The 22,408-nt window shown below is 43.6% G+C and overlaps 1 protein-coding gene across 1 annotated transcript in view; it reads left to right on the top strand.

Moving 5' to 3' along the window:
* Positions 1 to 1,817: 1,817 nt before the first annotated feature.
* Positions 1,818 to 22,408, top strand: part of C7H10orf90 (chromosome 7 C10orf90 homolog) — a 59,849-nt gene continuing 39,258 nt past the window's right edge. The window contains exon 1 of the mRNA XM_031505288.2: positions 1,818 to 1,935. Coding sequence (XP_031361148.2) covers positions 1,845 to 1,935 — 91 coding nt within the window. The 5' untranslated portion in view covers positions 1,818 to 1,844. The remainder of the gene's footprint in view (positions 1,936 to 22,408) is intronic.

Genomic DNA, 22,408 nt, shown 5'->3' with positions numbered 1-22,408 from the left:
AAATGCTTCCAAGGGCTGACTTGGCCAATATCTGCCTGGCTATCTTCTTCCTCACAGCCTAACCTTTCCTTTCATGCTGCACACATCCTAAAGGACATTGCCAGCATTCAGTTCAGGTGAAAACACTTTTTCTTTTTTGGCCGTTGTCACAAGTCCGCCATAGGAGGGGGTGACCTCAACAGTGATCTCTGTAATCACCACCTCCAAAGTGCACCTGCAATCTGGAAGAGATTGGTTTGTGCCAAAATCCAGCAGATAATCACAAACCCTTCTGTCCCTGCTGCAGTTTTAAGCTGGTGATCAAAGTCCTTCAATCCCACCTACATCAAACACTGAATAAACCTGTCTAGAGCTGGAATATTAGAGGCAGAAATAAGCTTCATTTATAATTCTTAAGCAAAAACAAATTATTTCATGTCCTTGTGCCCCAAGTTGTTTTTCTTTCTTATCCTAACTAGAATAATGAGAAAAAGGTGGGAGGAAAAGTGCATCCACCTGGGCTGCTCTAGAAAGGCTCAGCAGCAAACGTTTTGAAGTCTGCCATGAAACATTCATCAGCCTCATTTGCATTACAATGTCATGGTTCTCTGGGTGAAATCCTGAAATTATTGCAAATCTGTTTTTTAATTTATTGAAAGATTGCTAAAATCACCACATGCAGCTGATAGGAAGGTAGTGGTGGAGAGTCAAGGAACAACATGAGCACAATGTAATTCTAAAAGGATTTAAAGGAATCTGCCCTTACGTTCCCTGCATTTTAAGTTCTGTAAACTTTGTTGTTTGTTTGTTTGGAAAAAGCATATTTTCTAGAAAGGTATCTAAGAAATGCAGAGGTCACTCAGAACATTTTTGTAGTAGGTAATCACCATCTCCAAAGAAATATCTACCTCAGAAATACTTCGAGGTATTTTCTCCTTGAAATACCCTTGGTGTACTGTAATCAAATTAACTCTCAGTATTCTTTTGGAAAACAAATCAGGCTGAATACATGTTTTTAATTTTCCTTATTGAGTTCAAATAATTTCTGAGTAGCTTTTTCTATAGCTGTATTTAGAATGTGGATACCAAAATGAATTCAATATTCCAGTGCTGCTCTTAGCAGTATTAGAGAAAATGATGTAAATCTTTGTTTACCCCATTAAAGCATTACATAATTAGACATGTAAATTATTAAAAATCCTTCATTGTGTTCCATCATTAGTCTTCTGATCAATTATCAGATGGATGATCATTCAATTGTTATCATATTCAGTTATTAATGATTTCTATATGACAAACATCGAGATGAATGATGCTACCACTGATCCTTTTAAAAATTCTCAATAAAAATTAAAACATCCCAGTGAAAATACCACCTTCAAAACATAATTTCAAAAACAACACTGCGATGGATTTTGGAGTGAATTAGGGATTTGCTGTGCTTTTCCCCCCCCTTTCATGCTTAGAACAGGAACAGCAACATTTTGGCAAACAGGTGTTTGCTGTTTCAAAGTCTGGGAGGTCAATACAGAAATATGTGCAAGCAACAGGTTGGGACATTTCCTCTTAACTTTGCTCCAGAACACTCAGAAGGAGGGCGATAAATTCAATATTTCGATGAAGACAATGAGCTGTTCCCAACAGCCAGTGGCACAAGCGCGACACGACTTGTCCCCGAGCGGCGCACCCAGGTTTTGCCCATGCCAGGATTTTGCAATCCCATTTTTTCCGGGACACGGAGCACGCAGCGAGCGGCTCTGCTGCCGGAGCAGCTGCTGGGGCGGCGGAGGGTGAATAATTGATGCGCTGGCAGCTCGGGCTGTCGCTGTCACCCGGCGGGGCTGGCCGGGCAGAGCATCCCGGGGATGCCCCGGGGAGCGGCTCCGCGGCTGCCGGAGCGCTCCTTTGTCACCCGCATGCACCGCGCCGAGAGCCGCCGGGAAACGGGGATTTGGGGTGAGTTCGGGCAACTTCGGGGGGTGTCTGAGCGTCCTGAGACCTCCTGTCACCCCTGTGCCAGCCTTTCTGAAAGTACTCTGCGTTCTTTTGGAGTTTGAAGTGAGTTAAAGCCCGAAAAGGCAGGTGGTGCCTTTCTTTTTCACTCTAGGAAATGTATAAACAGTTCCTCCAGAGCTGGCACTGAAGTTACGGTGTCCCTGTCGCTGTCACCCGCCGGGGCAGAGCATCCCGGGGATGCTCCTGGGAGGACACGCAGCCCTTTGTCACCCCCTGCACTGCGCCGAGAGCTGCAGGGAAACGGGGATTTGGGGTGAATTCAGGCAATTTCGGGGGGTGTCTGAGCGTCCTGCCAGCTCCTTTCGCTCCTGTGCCAGTCTTTCTATAAATAATCTCCATTCTTTTGGAGTTTGAGGTGAGTTAAATCCTGAAAAGGCAGGATGTGCTTTTCTTTTTCACTCTAGGAAATGTGTAAACAGTACCTACAGAATTGGCTCTGAGGTTACGATGTCCCCGTCGCTGTCACCCACCGGGGCAGAGCATCCCGGGGATGCTCCGGGGAGCAGCTCCGCAGCTGCTGGAGCCATAAATAATCTGCCTTCTTTTGGAGTTTGAAGTGACTTAAAGCCTGAAAAGGCATGATGTGCCTTTCTTTTTAACTCTAGGAAATGTGTAAACAGTACCTACAGAACTGGCGGTGAAGTTATGATGAAGCTGCCTGACATTATCTGGTGGTATTTAAGTTTTCACCCCCCCCAGTAGTTTTAGCACACTACTAAAACTAAATATATTTATGTTCCCTTTACAATTTTCCCAAACTGAGATTCATGGAATTCAGTGTCAGATGTGAGAGCTTGAAAGAAGTTGTGTTTTCCATAAAAAAAAAGTTGGTTTCCTGTTGGAAGTTTAACTTATGGTGTTGCTTTTATTTAGATACATTTCCCACTGGGTTGAGAACATGACCTGAGACTTGCATTAAGTTCTTAATTAATAACTCTGCATTAAATGTTCTATTTTACTATAAAGTAATGGAAAAATAACTTAATTTTCCTAAGGATAGGAAGGAGATATATTTTGAATATAAAGCACACGGCAGGATGAACTAAAGCAACTCTCACCCCTTCTTTACAAGGTGAAAAACATCAAAGTATTTTTATTTATTAATCATTAACAGCAAACCTGCTTATAATACTTGTTCCAACTGTTTGAGTGCTGTTATTTTCCAGCAGTGACCCTGCCAGCAGTGCCTGGGAGCTCTCAGGTAACTCAGTCCTTGGCACAGTTAAAAATTGATACAAAAGCAATCAGCTCCCGAGAGCAGAGGCCATGGGTAGGAGCAGGGATGTGACATGAATCATGAATAAGCCTTGATTGTGAATAACAAGTTCCCTCTCTTTTTATTTGTTTTTAATTGCATAGCTCACATTCTGCTGCTTCTGCTTTATTTCCTTTGTTTTGATCACAAAAGCATTTCTTCTTTGGCATCCAAGGCCCAGCCACATTTTGAAGGGATACAAGTCCAGCACAATGATATCTGGTGCTAACAGTAATTAAATGTCCATGTTAAAAATAAAGAAAAAGCAACAAAAACCAAGAGGTGAAAGCAGGGATATGTAAACACCAGGAGATATACAAAGAATGGATGTAATTCTGCACTCCTTAATCATGGGAGTAATCCTTATTCGGGAAAATAATCCTGCTGCTTTCAAAAGGCATCAGTGGGTGCTGGAGCACCAGGCCCAGCTTTTCCAAGGAGATAACAATGTTTTACCTGTATTTTTTCCTGCAGTGCAATTTTAGCAACACAGCTCGTGGTGATGTGTTTGAATGCAGTACTGATAATATTAAATTAGGCTTTACCTGATGTCCGTTTTGCCTCTGCAAGTGTGAAAGAGAAAAATGGGATAATGGATGAGATGTGGCAGGGAGAAGGTACAAACCCCACGTGTTTTATTGGCTAACCCTGTTCCCTGTGTTTGCAAATCACTTTTTGGTCTATGGGATGGATCAAATTTGCTTTTTTTTTTAGGATAGGATGCAACTTCAGCACAAAAAAAACTCCTGATATCCCTTAAAGTGTATTTGGCTCTCCCTAAAAGTGATGTTGATAAATATTGTCCATCTGATTTAAATACAAGGGGATCATGATAATATCTTGGGAATGTTTTTATTGCTGTGAAGCTCTGAGATCTTGCAGGAATGAGACATTTGTATATAAATGTGGTGGTTTTGTTGCCTTTTTCACCAGCCCAGCTCAGCATTTCTGAGCTTTGCCCTCACAGCCTGTGTGGTGCTGCTCTGTAATCCAGGAGGGGCTTTAGGAGCACCTGAGTGCCCTTCACCAGGCAGAGCATCTGTTAATGAGGAAAACTAATTACTTAAAAGCTTTCACTGGGATGGGGTTGTGAAGTATAAATAGTCATGAACTGCTCCTGTATTTGTGCTGCTGCCAGCACTGGTGGGGTGGAGGGAAGTTACCCTTTGCACTCGCTGCTCTGTGGGGAGAAAATTATCTTCTGAGCACCCAAAAAGAGAGAAAAATAAAAAAAATTACAAGTAAAAATGCACTGGATGATGATTCCAGGTGGTGTTAAAAACTTACTCTGAAGTGACGTTGGCATTAAGTCTTTATTGGCTTTTTATTGCCCACTGAGGGCAGAGCCCCACACGCTGCCCTGCAGGACAGAGCTGGGCAGGGCAGCAGAACATGTGAGAGATCAACAGAATAAACAACCTGGAACCAGCACAGACCAATTATGGCTTCTGCTTTGGCTGTGGGGCTGACAGAGACTTTCTACAATCTGGGAATCATCAATACCACAAATTCCGACAGTTTTCCCTTGTCCTCCACGAGTCCCTCTGCTGTAAATCCTCCAGCCAGGCTGGAGGAGCAGAGTTCCCAGCAGTCCTTCCTTGTTTATGCTCCAGCCCAGCCCCAGTTTTCCCCCAGGGCATTTTCAGGGGTGTTCTTCTCTCCTGCAATGCTGCTCCTGTTTCCTGAGACACTTCTGCATCCCTGGGGAAGGAATGCTGAGCAGAGACCAGCCCCACTCCCACCTCTGTGTGTGGTTCCCACCCCAAACCTGTCCCAGATTGCCATCAGCGCTGTGCATTAATTACTGAGTTAATTGGGTGATGCTGTAACACCTCAGCCACACAGCTGGCAACCCACTGAGCAAACTCCCCTGGGAATTATGCCCTGGCCACTACCTGTGGAAAGGGATTCTCCTTCCTGCCCTCCCTGCAAAGTACACACAGCTCTAAGAGTTGTGCCCCCACTTGTTGATGTTGTGTTACCATTAATAATTATTAGAGTCCTGCACAGGCTTGTATCACAAACAACTAAAAATGTCTTCTGTGCCTCTGGCAGGAGGTGGAATAAGGTATAGAAACTTTTGCTGGTGATTAAAGCCCAGCAGTGCAGGATTTATGAGGGGCAGAACAGTGCAGAAAATACACAATAAAAGTGACAAAATCAGCTATTGACAATTACTTTGTCTGTCTTTTGGAAGAAGAAGACTGGAGTCAAGAGAATATAGACATGTTTTCCCTTGTGTAGGATAAATAAATGGCAAAAAAAGAAGTGTTTTAGCAGCAGAAGGTCACTCTGGCCACAGTCCCCATGGGTGCTCTGGGACTGGGTTTCAGATCTCTTTGGGTTTAATTGATTGCATTTAGTTGTCTGCTTCTATTGCTCTGGATTCCTAGTGCCACTTGGAGCTGCCAACATGGAAAATGGATTTGGGAGGCTGAGCACAGACAGCTGGGCAGGTTGGGGAGATACCTGGCAGGGCTTGGCTTGGAAATTCCCACGAGAAGCAGGGCAAGGCAGGAAGCAAAGGCCACACATGGAGAGCCTCTTCTGAAACCAGCTGCTGCTCTTTGGAGCATTTAAAATTATTTTAAAAATCCCTTTCTGGATAAAATCAAACTTTAACAGGCAAAGTTCCTGTGCAAACTCTTATAGAGCTAGAGAACCTATTTTTGGTGTAGTTTTGGTTGACAGGCCACTTTTAAAAACAGATTATAATGAAAGCAAGGTTTAATCTACATTAGGTGGCTGGGTCTCACTTTGCTCAATTTTATGTGGCTGAGGGACTAAAACTGAGCTGCCCATGAAATCCCTGACCTGCATTAGTTGTCAGCACTGCAAAAGCAGAGCAGCAGCCTGCAGGGAGGGTCTGTGTCAGCCTGCAGGTGACTGCACCAAACTCCTCTGGTTTTCAAACAGCAATGGAAGCAACGTGGTTTTATTCCCATTTTCCATGCCTGGAGCTGATGAGTTCCCACAAAGGGCATTGTCCCAGCGTGTGACACGCAGGGAGGGCACTGGGGGAGTCCGTGGACAATGAAATACTTGCTCCATGGAGAATGAAAGAGTTGATGTCAGTGTGCAGCCTGAGAGCTGCCTTTGCCTGCTGAGCCCAGAACTGAACCACCCGAACTCTCCCTCTTTTTTCCTCTCATACCTCAGCCTGAGTTTCTCAAGGCTGAATTCTCTAGCAGGCAGACGCTGCTTGCTTTGGGGTTTTTTCATTTCTTTCCTTGCCTGCACATTGCCTTGAACAGCAGCTCCTGACCTACTTCTGTCTTTTAATTGCTGCTGCAATATGAATTTTAATTCCAGCCAGAGTCCAGATGTATTGAGGATGCACAGCACATGCCAGGGCCAGGCCATTTATCTCCCAGGCCAGTCTTTCCAAGCCCTTTGAATCCAGGGACCCCTTAACCTTTCTGAAAAAATATCTGAAGCCATCATCACGTATTTCACTGTTGTCTGCTGATGGGAAATGCAGATAATAACTGTTAATCTAAATGCTAATATGTATTTTCTCTGGCAGCTTAGTTCGTTTTACTGTTCTTTAACCTTTGGCTGAAAATATTAATGGAGATGGATGTGAGCCTTGTGCTGCCATCCCCCAGAGCCCAAATGAACCTGGGCAGTGGCAATTTATAGGTCAATTTATATTTTTATTGTTATAGTTAATGCTTTATGCTTCTTTTCATGGCTATTTTTGGGGAATTATGGACACTAGAGGATGAGTGGGTCACTGAAAACTCAGTACTCTGGGTGTGGGGGAGATCACAGTTTGATGGATTAGAAATTAGGTTTAGCATTCTCCAAAAGGGTTCTGTGAACTTTGTTCCCAAAAAAAAGTCCCTTTTTTTTTTTTTACTTCTCTACATTTGAGAAGAAACACTGGCTACAGGTGCTGCATTTTGAGCATCTCAAGAATTTCCTCTCTTGGGAACATTGTTTTGCTTAGCTAAGATCTCCCTTCTTTTATTCCACAGAAATGGGAAGTGAGAACAAGTTATCAATGTGTCTTCTACTGAATTAAATTAACTCACAGAATTAAAACTGAACTCAAGAAAAGCTTTAATCATTCTGTGGTTGTAGCTTGTCAAGCACTTGGGAATCCTTTGGGAGGGGGGGAAAAAGCATATTTAAGAACATAAGCTCAGGTTTTTCTGGGATACACTAGATTTTAATTAAACAGGAGTTTAATTAATAATAATTAATAAGTAGAATACAGAAAAGGAGAGCTGCTCATACTCTGGAGAGTCAGAAAATGAGGAGAAAATTTGGGATACGGCCTCACACAAGCCCTGGGAATGTGGCTGGGAGAAGTCCAGGGAAGGACAGCACACGGAGGAGGATCCTTCCCTCCAGCATTCCAGTATCCTCTTTCCCATAAATATTTTCCAGTCTTTTGCTGGCTGGTCATTCTGCCAAGGGAGGATTTAACAGCACAGATGCATCAAATCATTATCCCAGTGATGTATTACAGGTACAATGTGTATTGCAACCTGTTCTCACAGCAGCCAGAATGTTAGTGCCTGATATTATTACTGATATTTGATGTACAATCCAACTCTATTTAATTAGTTCACTAAAATGCATTTTCTGCCAGAGATTTAGTGAACAGGAAGGAAAATCACCTTCTTGGAGAAATGCCTCATAGCAGGATGACTGCAAAAAGCAGATAGTAGAGTCTGAGAGACAGAAATTGAGCACATCAATCCTGCAGACCCCCCAAAATCTGTGGAACCTCGCAACTGAGATGTTTAGAATACAAGCTGGCAATTTAGCTGTAAAATGAAACTCTTCAAAAGGAAACTCTGATGATATTACCTATAAACACTTTAGAAGAGCAGATTAATCTGGAGTTTATGGGTAAGGTAGCAGAGAGATACTTCTGTGCTCAAAGAAGAATTTTTATGTTTGGGTAAATGACTTATTCCTCATCCAAAGAGCTGCAGCTTTGCCTTGAACACGAACCTGAGCTGTGGCCTGGGGAGTCATCCTCAGTACAGCCACACTTGTGTTGTCTCCTTGGTACCCACATTCACAGTGGCACCAGGACATCATTAAAAAAGGTTTCATCTTCTTTTTGCATCCTCTGAGGAGGCAGGAGAGCAGGATTTTGGCCCGAGCTCTGTGTTGGGCTTTGGACTCCCTGTGTGCTTGATTGCAATTTGTGCACTGCTGTGCTGCCCAGAGCCAAAATCTCCCTGAGGAGCTCACAGACCTTCCTGAGGAGCACAGACCTTCCTGAGGAGCATACAGACCTTCCTGAGGAGCACAGAGACCTTCCTGAGGAGCACAGACCTTCCTGAGGAGCTCACAGACCTTCCTGAGGAGCACAGACCTTCCTGAGGAGCACACAGACCTTCCTGAGGAGCACAGAGACCTTCTTGAGGAGCACAGAGACCTTCCTGAGGAGCTCACAGACCTTCCTGAGGAGCACAGACCTTCCTGAGGAGGACACAGACCTTCCTGAGGAGCTCACAGACCTTCCTGAGGGGTCAGAAGCAGCTTCCTCCTCCTTCTGTCCTGTGGGAAGCGTGGGCTGACTTGGTTGATGTATGTGGGAGAATGCAGGAGCCAAACACCACCACAGGTCCTGTTCTCCTGCAGGTGGGAGGATAAAAGGGCTTGGAAATGGATCTCTGAGCCCTCTTCCATGAAAGTGAGGATCTTCTCCTGCTCAGGGCTCACTGGGGGGATGTGAGGAGGGCCCCATTCGTGTTGCTGCTGTTGCTCTCCCCCTGTGAGGTTGGCACAGGGGTGGAATCGCAGCTCCTGGACCACTGGATTAGGGAAGGTGTCCCTGCCCACAGCAGAAGCTGGAATCAGGTGGTCTTCAAGGTCCTTTCCAACCCAAACCATTTGGGGATTGTGTGATTCCCACAGTTTGTGGTTGGGAATGGTCGCACTCCTAAATTGTCATTCCCTGCGAACCTCTCCATGATCAATGCACTGCTCTGGGAAGGCTCATGGAAGCCTCCAAGGGAAGAGGGCTGGACGTGGGGTTGGTGGCTTGTGCAGAGTGAAAGAGCTGCTTTGGTGGCTTCTTCCAGCAGACAGGTCAGAGAGATCCAGAGGGGAGAATCCTGGACAGTGAGCTGCAAGGAAACCTGTGCTGCTGCCTGCATTCCTGATTTGAAAAGCTAGGTGTCTGCTAAGGAAGGCAGGAGACTCCCCTGAAATGGAAAATGCAAAACCCCTCCCTCTGAATTGTTATAATTTTGAAATTTGGGGCTCTCAGGCAAGGATATGGGAGCAGGAATAACGGTTATATAGTAGGGAAGAAAATAAAAATAAAATAAAAAATGCAGTAATACAAAACACCACTGCTAAGAGTCAGAGCAGCCCTGTCCCCTGTGTGTCAGGGAGGTGGCTCAGCCCCATCCCAGGGGGGCTCAGCCCTCCTGCAGTGCCAGCTGTGCTTCTGCTGGAGCAGGATCTGCACAAGGGGGGAGTTTTCCTCTGGAGCTCCAGGGCTGGGGGAGATGGGCCTGGGCTCCTCTGGGAATGCAGGGGGAAGGAAGCTGCTCCTCTGGGAATGCAGGGGGAAGGAAGCTGCTCCTCTGGGAATGCAGTGGGAAGGAAGCTGCTCCTCTGGGAATGCAGGGGGAAGAAAGCTGCTCCTCTGGGAATGCAGGGGGAAGGAAGCTGCTCCTCTGGGAATGCAGGGGGAAGAAAGCTGCTCCTCTGGGAATGCAGGGGGAAGGAAGCTGCTCCTCTGGGAATGCAGGGGGCAAAGGCTGCTGTGCTGTTCCCAGGTCAGATTGTATCCAGGTAGGAATGCTTGGCTCCTCCCCTGGGCAGAGCATCTCCCCATGGATGATGGAATTTTCTCAGCCGTGCAGGGACACTCACTGGCTATGAACAGAAGATAATTAATAATTAATGGCCCATGAACAGAAGAGATTTTCTGGAGGGAGGCTTGGTCATGGTGGTAAAGATAAAGAAAAAACTGCCCAATGTACAGAAGAGAACTGCCCCAGCTCTGACAGATGGGAATTGAATACACAGCCCCATTTCCAACCTAGGACAGTTCCCAGGCTGGTAAATGGAGCCTTGCCCTGGGTCTGGCAGTGAAGGGAAGAGGAAGGAAAGAGTGGCTTCTGTCATCCCAGGACTGCCTTTCCAGCCTGGATGGGAATGGCAGGTCACCATGGAGTGATTTATTCTTAATCACCTGTGCTCATTTCCTTCGTGGATCTGCTGTGAGTTGCTCTGCCACACCAAATTCCACTTTATTGCTTCTCATGTTATTTCTCTTTCCCTTTGTGCTCCTCAGGTAGCAACTGCATTTTAGCTTGTTTTCAGGAAACAGCAGTAATATTTCCTGAGCCAATTCCTTTCTTTAATTTGTTGTTGTTTTGGTGTCTGACACATCCAGAGCTCTCCCTGGACTCCAGAGTCTCAGTACAGTACAAGTGTCTTGAACAGAGTTTATTTTAATCAGGCCTCCCAGAATTCAGTAAATACTCCAGGCCAATTCCTCCAGTAAATCTGAACACATTCAGCAAAAACATGTGCAGCCAGTGCTCAGACATAATTGCCAACAATTTCACACCCACAGAATCCTTGTTTGCCTCTGACATTCCCAGAGCCCCATCTTCCTTCCAGCAGGAACCTCCCAGTTGCTAAGGGGATGGAATTTTCGACGCAGCTCTAAATGAAATATTTTCAGCACTGAGTGCAGAATTACCCATGTAGTTTTTCTGGTTAATGTCTCTGTATCAGAGTGGAAGGACCACGCTGCAGAGAGAAGCAGCTCTCCAGAGGTCTGGAGGCCAGGTTTGATCCAGGCACTACCCAGGCATTCAAAATACGAACTGAATCAGTGTCTGCTGCATTTAACTGGAACTCTGACAATTACAGGCTGTCACAGGAGACTTCCACTCCTCTTCCTGACTCAATTACCCAGGCTCATGCTTCTCCTAAGGTTGAGCGTGACTTTATGTACCATGCTGTAAATAAAGTCAAGCTCATTCTCCTTTTTCTTTGCTATCCTAAGGAAAAGGGAGAGGCTGATTTTAGCACCCAGCATCCAATCGAGCTCAAGCCTCAGGGGGAGCTTTTGGTTGAATTGCAATTAAGTATTTATTTTTAGTCCAGTTGTGGTTATTGATGCACTGAATTAAAAAAAAAACAAAAACAAAAAACAAACAACAAAACTCTTCCCATGTTATTGCCCATTCCTAAATCCTTACTATAAGAGTATCTATCATAAAGTCTTAAAATTACAAATATACTTAACTCAGGTCCCTTTAAAATTTTACAGACACAAATCATTACTAGGCAAAATACTGCAGCACACCACTAAGTTATATTATTGCCACTGTATTTTCCATAATGTATCCTACTCCTTATGCAGCCTTGTTTTCTTCATTCCCTATTTTTTGTGCTGAAAAGTTGTTTGCATTAAGCTGTTCACAAGTCCTGGTTTCTTTTGTGCGTGCTCTGTTGACTGCAGCTCAATAATTTTTGAGAATATAGAATTATTTCTTGAATTTTGGTGGTGCTCTGAGTGTGTCCATGTACAATTCCTGACTTGTGTCCTGCTCTGGAGCTCATGAACTCTGCATCAGTCAGGCAGGCTCCACTAACCATGGGAGTGCTCCCCTTCTTTTGCTTCTCCCCTTTTCCCACTGGGATGGCACAGAAGGATTATGAGAATAAATCACATGGGACTCTATTTTCTTCATGGTGGAAAAAAAGGCCATTCTTTATTCACATATCTCCTTTTTTATAAATTTCACAGACCTCGTGTGGGATTCCCATTGGTCAATAGCTTTCTTGCCAATTATTTATGGGTTAATAACAAGTTGTTATCCTGTATTGATTGGTCGCTCAAATTCTTGGTGTGTATGTGCAGGGAAAGTTCTTTGTGAGATATACTTTTCATTTTTCTGTCTAAAATGTAAAAGCAATTTATACAGGTTGTTTTTTACTCAAGAATAGATTGTTATGTTAATGAGCTGCTCACACCAGGGTTGCTTTCACATGGGAACTGGTAAAATGCAAGCTTGATTTAGAAGAAATGACAGGCCAGCCACAGCAGGCCTGATTTTAGAAGGTTTTTCTTTATAATTTTTCTACCTTACTGCAACAAAGGATCAGCACAGGATCATCCATGGAAGTGCTGTCCCACAGAAATGAAATCCCTCTAAAGCTGGGGAACTGGGAAGTGCCCACCACAGTGCTGTGGAATCTTGGATGGGCTGCTCCCAGATGTTGTGTGGGAGTGTTTAACTGAGCTGCATGGGATAAATGCCTGAAAAAAATCCGTATCTTGTGGAAATCCCTGCTGTGCTCCCATGGTTTGAGTTGGAAGGGACCTTAAATCCCATCCAGTGCCATCCCTGCCATGGGCAAGGACAAATTCCACTATCCCAAGCTGCTCCAAGCCCTGGCCAGCCTGGCCTTGGACACTGCCAGGGATCCAGGGGCAGCCAGAAATAACAAATTGTGCCATTGCTGATGCTCTCATTAACTCCCCAGAGCTGCTTCAGGAGATGAAAAGTCTCCTTTTCACACTGCAGGAGTTTTAACTGTGCCCTGGCTAAAGATTACCTCAACCTGCTATAAATTGAGATGTTTCACTAATTGCTTTCTTGGTTCATTAGCCAAATTGTGAGTATGAGGGAAATGGAAAAGGCTCAGAATGAATTTCCCTTGCAATCCTTAATTTAAATGGTGAATAATAATTTAATGTTGAACAAAACATTTTGGGTGATTTGCTGTGCTGGAGCTCATTTTTTACCTTGGGATCATTTGCCACCTTTGAAGCTTTGTGGGAAAATGATCCTCAGCTCTGCTTCTTTGTGATGTGACACCAGGCAGGAAGGAATAATCATTACAGAATAATTGTAATCATCTCAAAATTTATACAGAAACACTTTTGTCATGGGAGATCCTCCTCAGATATTGTTTTAAGCAGTGAGAATAGAGAGATAAAAGGCAAAAATCTGTAAAGGTTTTGCTTCTGTGAACGCTGTGGCTCTATTTCCATTTCAGCCATGAAGGTGTCAAAGCTACAACATGTCCCTGGTTTACTCTTTCCAACACTCAGCTAAAAATCAAAGATTATCTCTGAGCAGCTGCAGGTAACAAATTCTACTAATTCATCAAAGCCAATGTGGTAGAATTTAATCAGTTTTATGAAATTCCTCCCATGGATTGTTATGGTGGGGCTGTGGCACAGGAGGTCGTTTGTGAGCTCCCAATTGCTGGTTGTGTGACAGTGAAAAAAGGAGGCCAAAAGAAAGGTTAAATTAAAGAAGCTGCTGGAAGCTATTTATGTGAGATGAATGTATATTATCTAAATTAATGACAGCAAACCTCCAATTAGCTGAATCCTGATGCACAATTCAAGCTTTATGAGGTAAATGCATGTTTTGTTCAGGCAAAGGGTTGGGTAAGGAAGGTTTCACTGGGGTGGGGTTCCAGGTAAATGAACATTTTCTCTTTCTTAGGGCACAGTGACCTCGCTGCTGCTGCTGCTGACAAATCTTTACAATAAATCTGTCATTGTTTCCCAACATCAATAAGGAGAGTGAAACTTAGGACCTTTCCCTCTAAAATATCCTCTTATAACATGGGATGAACAAAAACCTTGCATGTGCTGCTTTGTGTTTCCATAAACAACTTAATTTTTATTTTAGAGCAGAGATTTCCTCCTCAGACCAGTCCATGTTGGTCTGGCTTAAATAAATTTGCTTCTGTTTTGTTCATTTAGAGAATTCCTTTGTAAAAATACAACAAAGAGGGCTGCAGCTATGAACTCCTTCAAGGAATTCAAAGGAAATTTCTAGTGTTTTTAGCAGTTTATACATGCTAAAATAATGGTGTAGTGGAGTGATTTGATTAATTTACTCTTTGGGAAGGGTAGGATTTTGTTGGAGATTATCAGTTATTTCATTATCCTGATTATGGTAATTGAGATTCAAGATTTAATTACACTTTGTGCAGAAAAACTCTATTTTAATATACCCAGGAGCTTCACATCTTCTCATACCTCTTCCTATGCATCTTCTGAGTTTTGTGATTTTAGTGCATCTCTTATTTAGTGTCAGTATTTTGCAGCAATGTGCCCCTTTCTAAGAAAATATCAGTTTCTAGAGTACTTCTGCTCATTTAGGATGAGTTAGGGAGATGTGGGGGCACTGCTTTATTTTATTTATTTATATTTTCTTTGATTTCAGGCTCTATTCATTTGTCATCCTGGTCTTGTCAAGGTAATTTACACTGGATTTATTTTTTTTTTTCCATATTATCCTCTGATGTATCTTAATCCCATCTTAATTTTGAGATGCCTGAGATATCGAGATCCCTTTTTAAAAATTAAGCAGCACTCTGGGTTACTCAGCACTTCTGTGCTGTGTGCTCATATTCAAACTCACTCACTTTGTATTGCTTCAGTTGCTATTTTTAAGATACAGGCACAAATGCAGTTTTTCTTGTTTCACTGTTTTACAATTATTTTGTTTTTACCTGAGATTTTCTCTGTCCATTCCATCCAAAAATACAGAGGCTTTTATAAATAACTTTTATTCAGCTTTTAGTCAGGGAGAAAAAACCCAAAAAACCCAATTTCAAAAAAATCCATAAAAACTCACTCAACTTTAAAAGCATTATCTGCTGTTTTGTTCTGGGAAGGATGGAGCCAGGCTTTCTTTGCAGCCTCCTCCTCAGTCCCCAGGGTTTTCCCAGCAAAATTCTCCATTTTCCTTCTCTCCAGTGCCTTTTCCTGTGCCATTAGAGTGGGACTATTTTTCATGTGAGGGTTTTTCTTTTGTTTCCTGTGTCCCACTCGTGTTTCCCACTTTGTCTAACTGGGATTGCTCTCCTTCTGAGAGCTGAGGGACGTTTCTAACACCCAGAATTGAAGACAAATAATTACATGTGGCTTGACCCAGGTCACCAGCTGGTCACCACCCGCCTTTTCCTTCATTTTTATTCCCCTACCTTTGATCCCCACTGCTGTTTATTCTGCATTTCTAGCAGGAGACATTTAGCAAAGGCTTTGGCTATAAGATGAATTCCCAAATCCACAGAGTATCCTCATATTGTATTTTCAAACTGAAATCCTCTTGAAAGGTCATTTGAAGGTTTGAAATACCAGAGCACTTTGCTGTTGATTTTTCTTATGGTGATTGAGGAGCCATGGAGCTCATCAAGCTTCTCTACTAAAAACACAGCCACTGGTTAAATTTATATTCTTGTAAAGAAAGAGCTCACAGAGCGTTTCCACATGCTGCTGCTGGAACTGCATTATTGAGGGATGGATGTCCCCAGGAATGACACCTGGATCTGCCCAAATGGGGCAAGGAGAAACCATTCCATGAACCTGATGTAATTAAAGGAGAGCACGGATCCACTTAGCCATGGTTATGATGAGGGATTAATTTCCACAGCCCAGCAGTGGTTGAGGTTCTCAGTGCATAGCCCAGAGCAGCTGGGGCTGCCCCTGGATCCCTGGAAGTGTCCAAAGCCAGGTTGGACATTGGGGGTGGAGCAGCCTGGGACAGTGGAAGGTGTCCCTGCCATGTGTCTTGGTTCGAACAGCCAGGTGTCTGCAAAGGAAGGCAGGAACCTCCCCTGAAATGGAAAATGGAAACCCCCTGCTTCTGAATTATTATAATTTTGAAATTAAGGGGTGCTCAGGCAAAGTTCTTTAGTAGGAGAATTAAAAATACAAAAAACACAACACTGCCAGAGTCAGAACAGCCCTGTCCCCTGTGGGTCAGGGAGGTGGCTCAGCCCCATCCCAGGGTGGCTCAGCCCTCCTGCAGTGCCAGCTGTGCTTCTGCTGGAGCAGGATCCTGCACAAGGGGGGAGTTTTCCTTGGAGCTCCAGGGCTGGGGGAGATGGGCCTGGGCTCCCCTGGGAATGCAGGGGGAAGGAAGCTGCTCCTCTGGGAATGCAGGGGGAAGGAAGCTGCTCCTCTGGGAATGCAGGGGGATAAAGCTGCTCCTCTGGGAATGCAGGGGGAAGGAAGCTGCTCCCCTGGGAATGCAGGGGGAAGGAAGCTGCTCCCCTGGGAATGCAGGGGGAAGGAAGCTGCTCCTCTGGGAATGCAGGGGGAAGGAAGCTGCTCCTCTGGGAATGCAGGGGGAAGAAAGCTGCTCCTCTGGGAATGCAGGGGGCAAAGGCTGCTGTGCTGTTCCCAGGTCAGATTGTATCCAGGTAGGAATTCTTGGCTCCTCCCCTGGGTGAAGCATCTCCTCATGGATGATGGAATTTTCTCAGCCATGCAGGGACGTCACTGGCCATGAACAGAAGATAATTAATAATTAATAATTAATGGCTCATTAAAAGAAGAGAACTCCTGGAGGGAGGACTGGCTGTGGAAGAGATAAAGAAAAAATCTGCCCAATGAACAGAGAGAATTGCCCCAGCTCTGACAGATGGGAATAGAACACACGCCCAGCTAAACCTGAGACACCATGGCAGGGGATGGAATGGGAGAGGATTTAGGTTCCTTCCAGCCCAAACTCTTCCATGATCAATATCTCTGTATGATTAACTCAGAACCACATCCCCAGGGAGGTGGCAGGGTGACTACTTTATTTTGGGGGCTGGTTTGTGAGGGGTGATGTTTGTTGAGTGAATAATTTTTGGTATCATGCTAATAACATGCTTTTAGTCGCCCCATAGGCTGTAGATGTATTCTATGAGATAATGTATTTATAGTTTTGTTCACCAAGTTTGGATCAAATAAAAATTACTGAGTTCATAGGTTTATAGGCAGTCCAAACAATGGATAATTTCAATATAAGTAGCAAGGGATAATTTCAGTGTAAAATAAATTCAGTATAATAACAATGGATAATTTAGGTATAAATAACCCTGAATTCATTCAGGAATGGTTCTTTTGTAAAAGTAGTAATTATAGCCCTACCACCATCATAAATGCAAAAATCATAATGCTTCTAAGACTTTAGAAAAATAATATTGAATAATAATATTTTTTTGGCTAAATGGTGATTTCTCTCAGCATTGACCTGCCTACCCATGAGTTTGATGCTGTTTTAATTAATCCTTTTTAGGCACAATGATGAAGTGTCTAAACTTCCCTGTGTCATCCCAGTGCTCTTTTCTCTTTGCAATCAGGATTTCTCTGTTGTCCCACTCTGAGTTCATGCCCTTAAATACTTTTCCACTAATTTTCCAGGCTTTGAGGATCCAGCTCTGCACTGACAAAGGCAGAGGGCTGAGTTATGCTAGAAAAATATTAATATCATGCAGTGATTTTTTTTTATTCTTAGGAGAAGATAGATCATATAAATGAGGCAATCATTGTTGAGAAGAGAACTTACAATCTTTCCTTTCACCAGCACAAAATGCCCAGCCTTTTTAAGGAAAAGGAAGATGGGAAGTGATGTGTGAAGCTCAGTAGCAGAAATATAATAGCTCTGCGTATCCCTCTTTGAAAAGCTGCAAGTTGGTTATTTTAATGAGTGAAAAAGTAAATTGTATATTATTTTTTACAAGAAAATTAGCTTTTATTTGTGTAAGGCAATCAATGTTTATTATAAGTTAAACATTAGGAGAAACAGATTTTTAAAAAACCCACATTCTCTTGGATTTACAATGAGGGTTATGTGCTTGGTTTTCACCACAGCTGAATAAAACCTCATCCTTCAAAAAAACCTGTTAAATATTCTTCAATTCTTGTAAATATCCCTGAATTCTTATTAAATGCTCTTCAATTCTGTATAATCCTGTATCATCTTCTCTTTGGCAGCCGCACAGCAGCTGTTGGCTCGCTGTCCCTTGATTAATTCTCTCCCTGTTCCAGGGTGGAATACACCTAGTTTGTTTAGTGAAAGGGAATATGGCTCATATTTAAAAATCCCTTTTAATGCAGTTACAGCATCTTTGCAGATTTAATTAGGTCTCAGCCCCTTCCAAATCACTCAAGTCAAAGGTCCCATCTTACTTGTCCCTGAGGCATCGTCACACCAAGTCCCCAGACGGCGCCGAGTTCCTAAGCGATGACTTTACCATATAGGGGCTAATTACTTCTAATCTTACACATTGATGAGGCTGGATTTTATGTCTCTGAGCCACTGGGACTGGAACTTCCAAATTATCCTCTCCTGTAGCACGGGGGTTGTTTCTCCAATAAAGGGACTGGCTCCACAAATGACAATCCCTTCCCGCCAGGCGCTCGCGTTTGAAACCCGAATTATTGCTGGCACAGGCTGCATCCGTGAGCTCTGGTAATCCCCATTAGGATCTCGGATAAGCTGCTGGAGTCTGGCTCAGTTAAACCAGGGAAGGGTGAGCAGAGCAGCAGAGGGAAGCTGAGAGCTGAGTCCTGAGGGGATGTGGAAGCTGCAGTGGAACAGGGAGCATCCCTGAGCCTGGCATGGAGCAGCATCACTGAGCCTGGCCTGGAGCAGCATCTCTGAGCCCAGCCTGGGAGAGCATCCCTGAGTCTGGCCTGGAGCAGCATCCCTGAGCCTGGCCTGGGAGATCATCCCTGAGCTCAACCTGGAGCAGAATCCCTGAGTCCAGCCTGGAGCAGCATCCCTAAACCCAGCCTGGCAGAGCATCCCTGAGCCCTGCCTTGAGCACCAGCTCTCTCATTTAATGAGCAATAACTTCCAGCAGGTCTTTAAAAGAAATGACTCAACACTTTCACCTTCTGAGAGTGAGAGAAAAAGATGTCTTTGGAGTCCATAATGCATGAAGGTGTTGGAAGCCTAATCTAGTATAAGCTGCCTTCAGCCAAGCCCTTTCAGCACCAGGGAAGAGAAATGAATATCTGAAAAGCAGCAAATAACTCCAATTGCACTCTGATTTCGTGGCACTGTGTGCTGGAGGTCAGGAACATAAAGCTGTTTATTTCTCCCCACGAAGCAGAGGCTGTTATCATAACCTGCTGTAGGTGCAGCTATTGCAAACTCCTCCTTCAGGGAAATACTGGATTTTATTACAGCATTACTTCACACCATATAAGCTCCTTTCCCTTCTTCTTTCTGTAGTAGTCTTGACCTGACCTTGGAGTTGGGTCCCAAAAGGAGGAGTTTTTTCCAGGAATCTGAGAGTGAAGTTATAATAATTTGGGCTGAACATTTACCAGATCTTTCCAGCTCTATTGATCAGATTTGTCCAGCTCTGCCAATGGACAACAATGACATGGAAGCTTTGTTAGGAAAGGAGAGGGTTGGGAAGAATAAGGTTTGGAGCTGGTGGAACTTTTAGTTGTTTATTTGCAAGGAAATTAATAACACCTTGATTTAGATACTGCTTTTTAAAAGGTGACAGGGAACTAAGTGGAAAAAAACCCCAAAACACCAAAAATCCCCGAAAACCCAATGAAAACCCCACATTCTCAACCTTGGAAATCCTGGGGAAATCCTAATATTATCACAATACACAGGCAGAAACAGCAATGTACACCCAAGGTATAGAAACATCTTGTGCTCATTTCAGTATTTTATTGAAATATAAAAATACTGTTATAAATTAGAGAAATCCACCTAATTTTGACTTAATAAATTTTCCTTAACTGTTGAATGAAGTCTATAAATCTACATTTATACATCTATCAGCATTAAATTTCTGGCCAAGGTGTTAATCCCAGCATTCTTCTAACTAAGTCTAACCACATTTAGAGTAATAAGTTGGTTTTAAATCAATATGACATAGACCAGACACATCCTCCAAAATCATGCTTTCAGTTTAGGTTGTAAGAAACATTTTTGCCTTTTTATATAAAATAATGAATGATTTGCTGGAATTACTGGGATTTTTTTTTTTACATCATAGATGACCTTTATCCCACTAAGCACCAAAAATGCACATACTTCTGAGTGCATATTAAATTTTTTTTCTCTTTAAAAGGGGAAAACAATCAAAAAGTGGGTTTTAATGTGTTTAAAGATGACAAAGATTTAACCCAATGCCCTTGCAGCTATCCCTGCAGTTTGTCTGTCCTGTTGGCTGCTGTTGGTTGGGTTTAATTTACAGTAAAGACTCCTGTTGTAAATTTTGGCCTTTTTGCCTCCCTTGAATAATGCAGTGCTCTCTAGATTCAATGTGTCCACATGTGGTTAGCATTCCCATCATTCAGATTGCATGAATGGGTCTGGGGAGAGAAAATTCAGGATCACTGAGCTCCATGGTGCAGGGTTTGAAATAAAACTGGCCTGTTTTCTTCTTCAGGGTGGGGCAGCTGCTGGAGTATTCCCAGCACACATTTACACTTGTCCTAGCAAAGCCCAGGCTTTTGTCTATTTTTCCTTTGGATATAAGCAAGGTGCATTTTTGGAGTTGATGTAAAAAAAATGGTCCATTACAAACCAGAAAAAAAGCAAACAAAACAGGTTCTACATTTCATCCTTAAAAAAAACCAAACCAAAACCACACAAACAACAACAACAAAAAAAAATCAAACTAAAATTGCCAATGAACCAAAGTAACTGCAACTAATTCAATAGAGATATCTACCTGCTATCTACCTAAGCCTATTGGTCCAAGAAAATCGGGATAAAAAGAAGGTATGGGTGCAGAAAGGGTGCACTCAGTTTGCCCAAGGGCTGCACCATGTGGATTGGCTGTACAATTTCATATCCACATTTCCAGATGCAGCTTTCCCAGAAAACTGAACCTTCCTCCTGAGCTTTGCTGCCCTTGGCTTTGGGCAGAGCCTGACCTGGTCACGTCCCACCTGAGCCCTGGTGTCACCAGCACAGGGCTGCGAGATCAGGGTGCTCCCTGCTGAGCCTGGAAAGGCTCAGCCGTGTCCTGCAGGTCCTTCCCAGGATTTGATGGAACAGGGAATACCAACAGTGACCAAAGAGGTGTCTGAAAGCACATTGAGCAAAGTCTGTGTGCTGGAACTGGTTTTATTTCAGCTCCTTTCCCTGCTTCTTTCTCTACTAGTCTTGACCTAACCTTGGAGTTGTGTCCCAACAGCAGGAGGGTTCAATTTTGGGATCAATTGCCATCCCAAAGCACCCAGTGGAAAGGCTGGATGTGTCAGGGCCAGGGTTTGGCTGGGGGAAGAGTGCAGCTGAGTTATTTAATGGTTTGTTGGTTGGCTCTGGATCAGAGATTGTTGTGGAAAGGGACAACTGCAGGACAAACAAAGTGGTGCTGGTGGCAACCGTCCCCAGCCACCTCATTTGCCTTGCAGAGAGAATTGTTTCAGCATTTGGTTGTTCTGAGCTGCTCAGTTATCACTTCACATGGCATGATTCTGAGCATTCTCTGCAGTAAAATCTGGGAATCTGATGCTGAGCCTGTCACATTTAGGAGGGTGACTGCTCCAGCAGCTCTTTGCTCTGGGACTTCAAACAGGACAGATGTTGCACATGGTTATGTCTAAAGCACCCCACTACCAGGATCAAGCAGCTGTGGCATTACTTGATTTTTCTCCAAGCCCCTCAGTTTCCATAATCTTACCAGGAGATTTCCATCTTTTTTAAGAGAACGAAAAGAAGAATGTGAAATGGAAAATCCAGGCTGACAAGAAAGAGGCCATTCCATGAGAACTGTCAGAGCCCATGATCTCAGACCCAAATATTGTTCCTCACTCCTCCTCATGTCTCCTTTCCCTTCCCCTCTTCCACCTGCCCCCTGTGCCCCCTCCCTGCTCCCATGACAAGGGATGTGTCCTGCCTAACTGGGAAATGCATCCATAGATCCAGCAGGGGTGACCTGGTCAGCTTCTGTCTGTGGCAGCCTCTGATTCCCACCAATCCACTGATTTTCGTGGTCAGCTGCTTGGGACATCAGCTATCAACCCTTCTGTGAAATTGCTTGGAAGAGACCACAACTTCAAAAGGCCCAGGTAGGGCATAAAGAAGGACAGGGCATAAATCAAATTCCTTTAGAAAATCAGACTAAGATGTAATCCAAGTAGAGGGCATAGTGCAAAAGTTTTGGGGTTTTCTTGTTGTTTGGGTTTTTTTTTTTTTCTTTTTTCCTTACTTGTTTCATATGTAGAAAATAATAATTAGGAAAAAACCCCAGGACTTCTAAACCACAGGGACAACCTTTTTTTTTTGCAGGGAAATTTGTGTCATGCCCAAAAGAACGCAGCCCTTTAAGTTTGTTCCTATATCACCCTTAGTAAGAGAATGTAAAGGTATTTATTCATGGAAGTAGCTCTTAAAGGATAACTATTACAAAACATAATTATTCACATATTGAAAT

The sequence above is a fragment of the Lonchura striata genome, chromosome 7 (genome assembly GCF_046129695.1).
Source record: "Lonchura striata isolate bLonStr1 chromosome 7, bLonStr1.mat, whole genome shotgun sequence".
In the NCBI taxonomy this organism is placed as follows: domain Eukaryota; kingdom Metazoa; phylum Chordata; class Aves; order Passeriformes; family Estrildidae; genus Lonchura; species Lonchura striata.
Note: the sequence above shows the minus strand (reverse complement) of the source record. Positions and strands in the feature narration are given on the sequence as shown.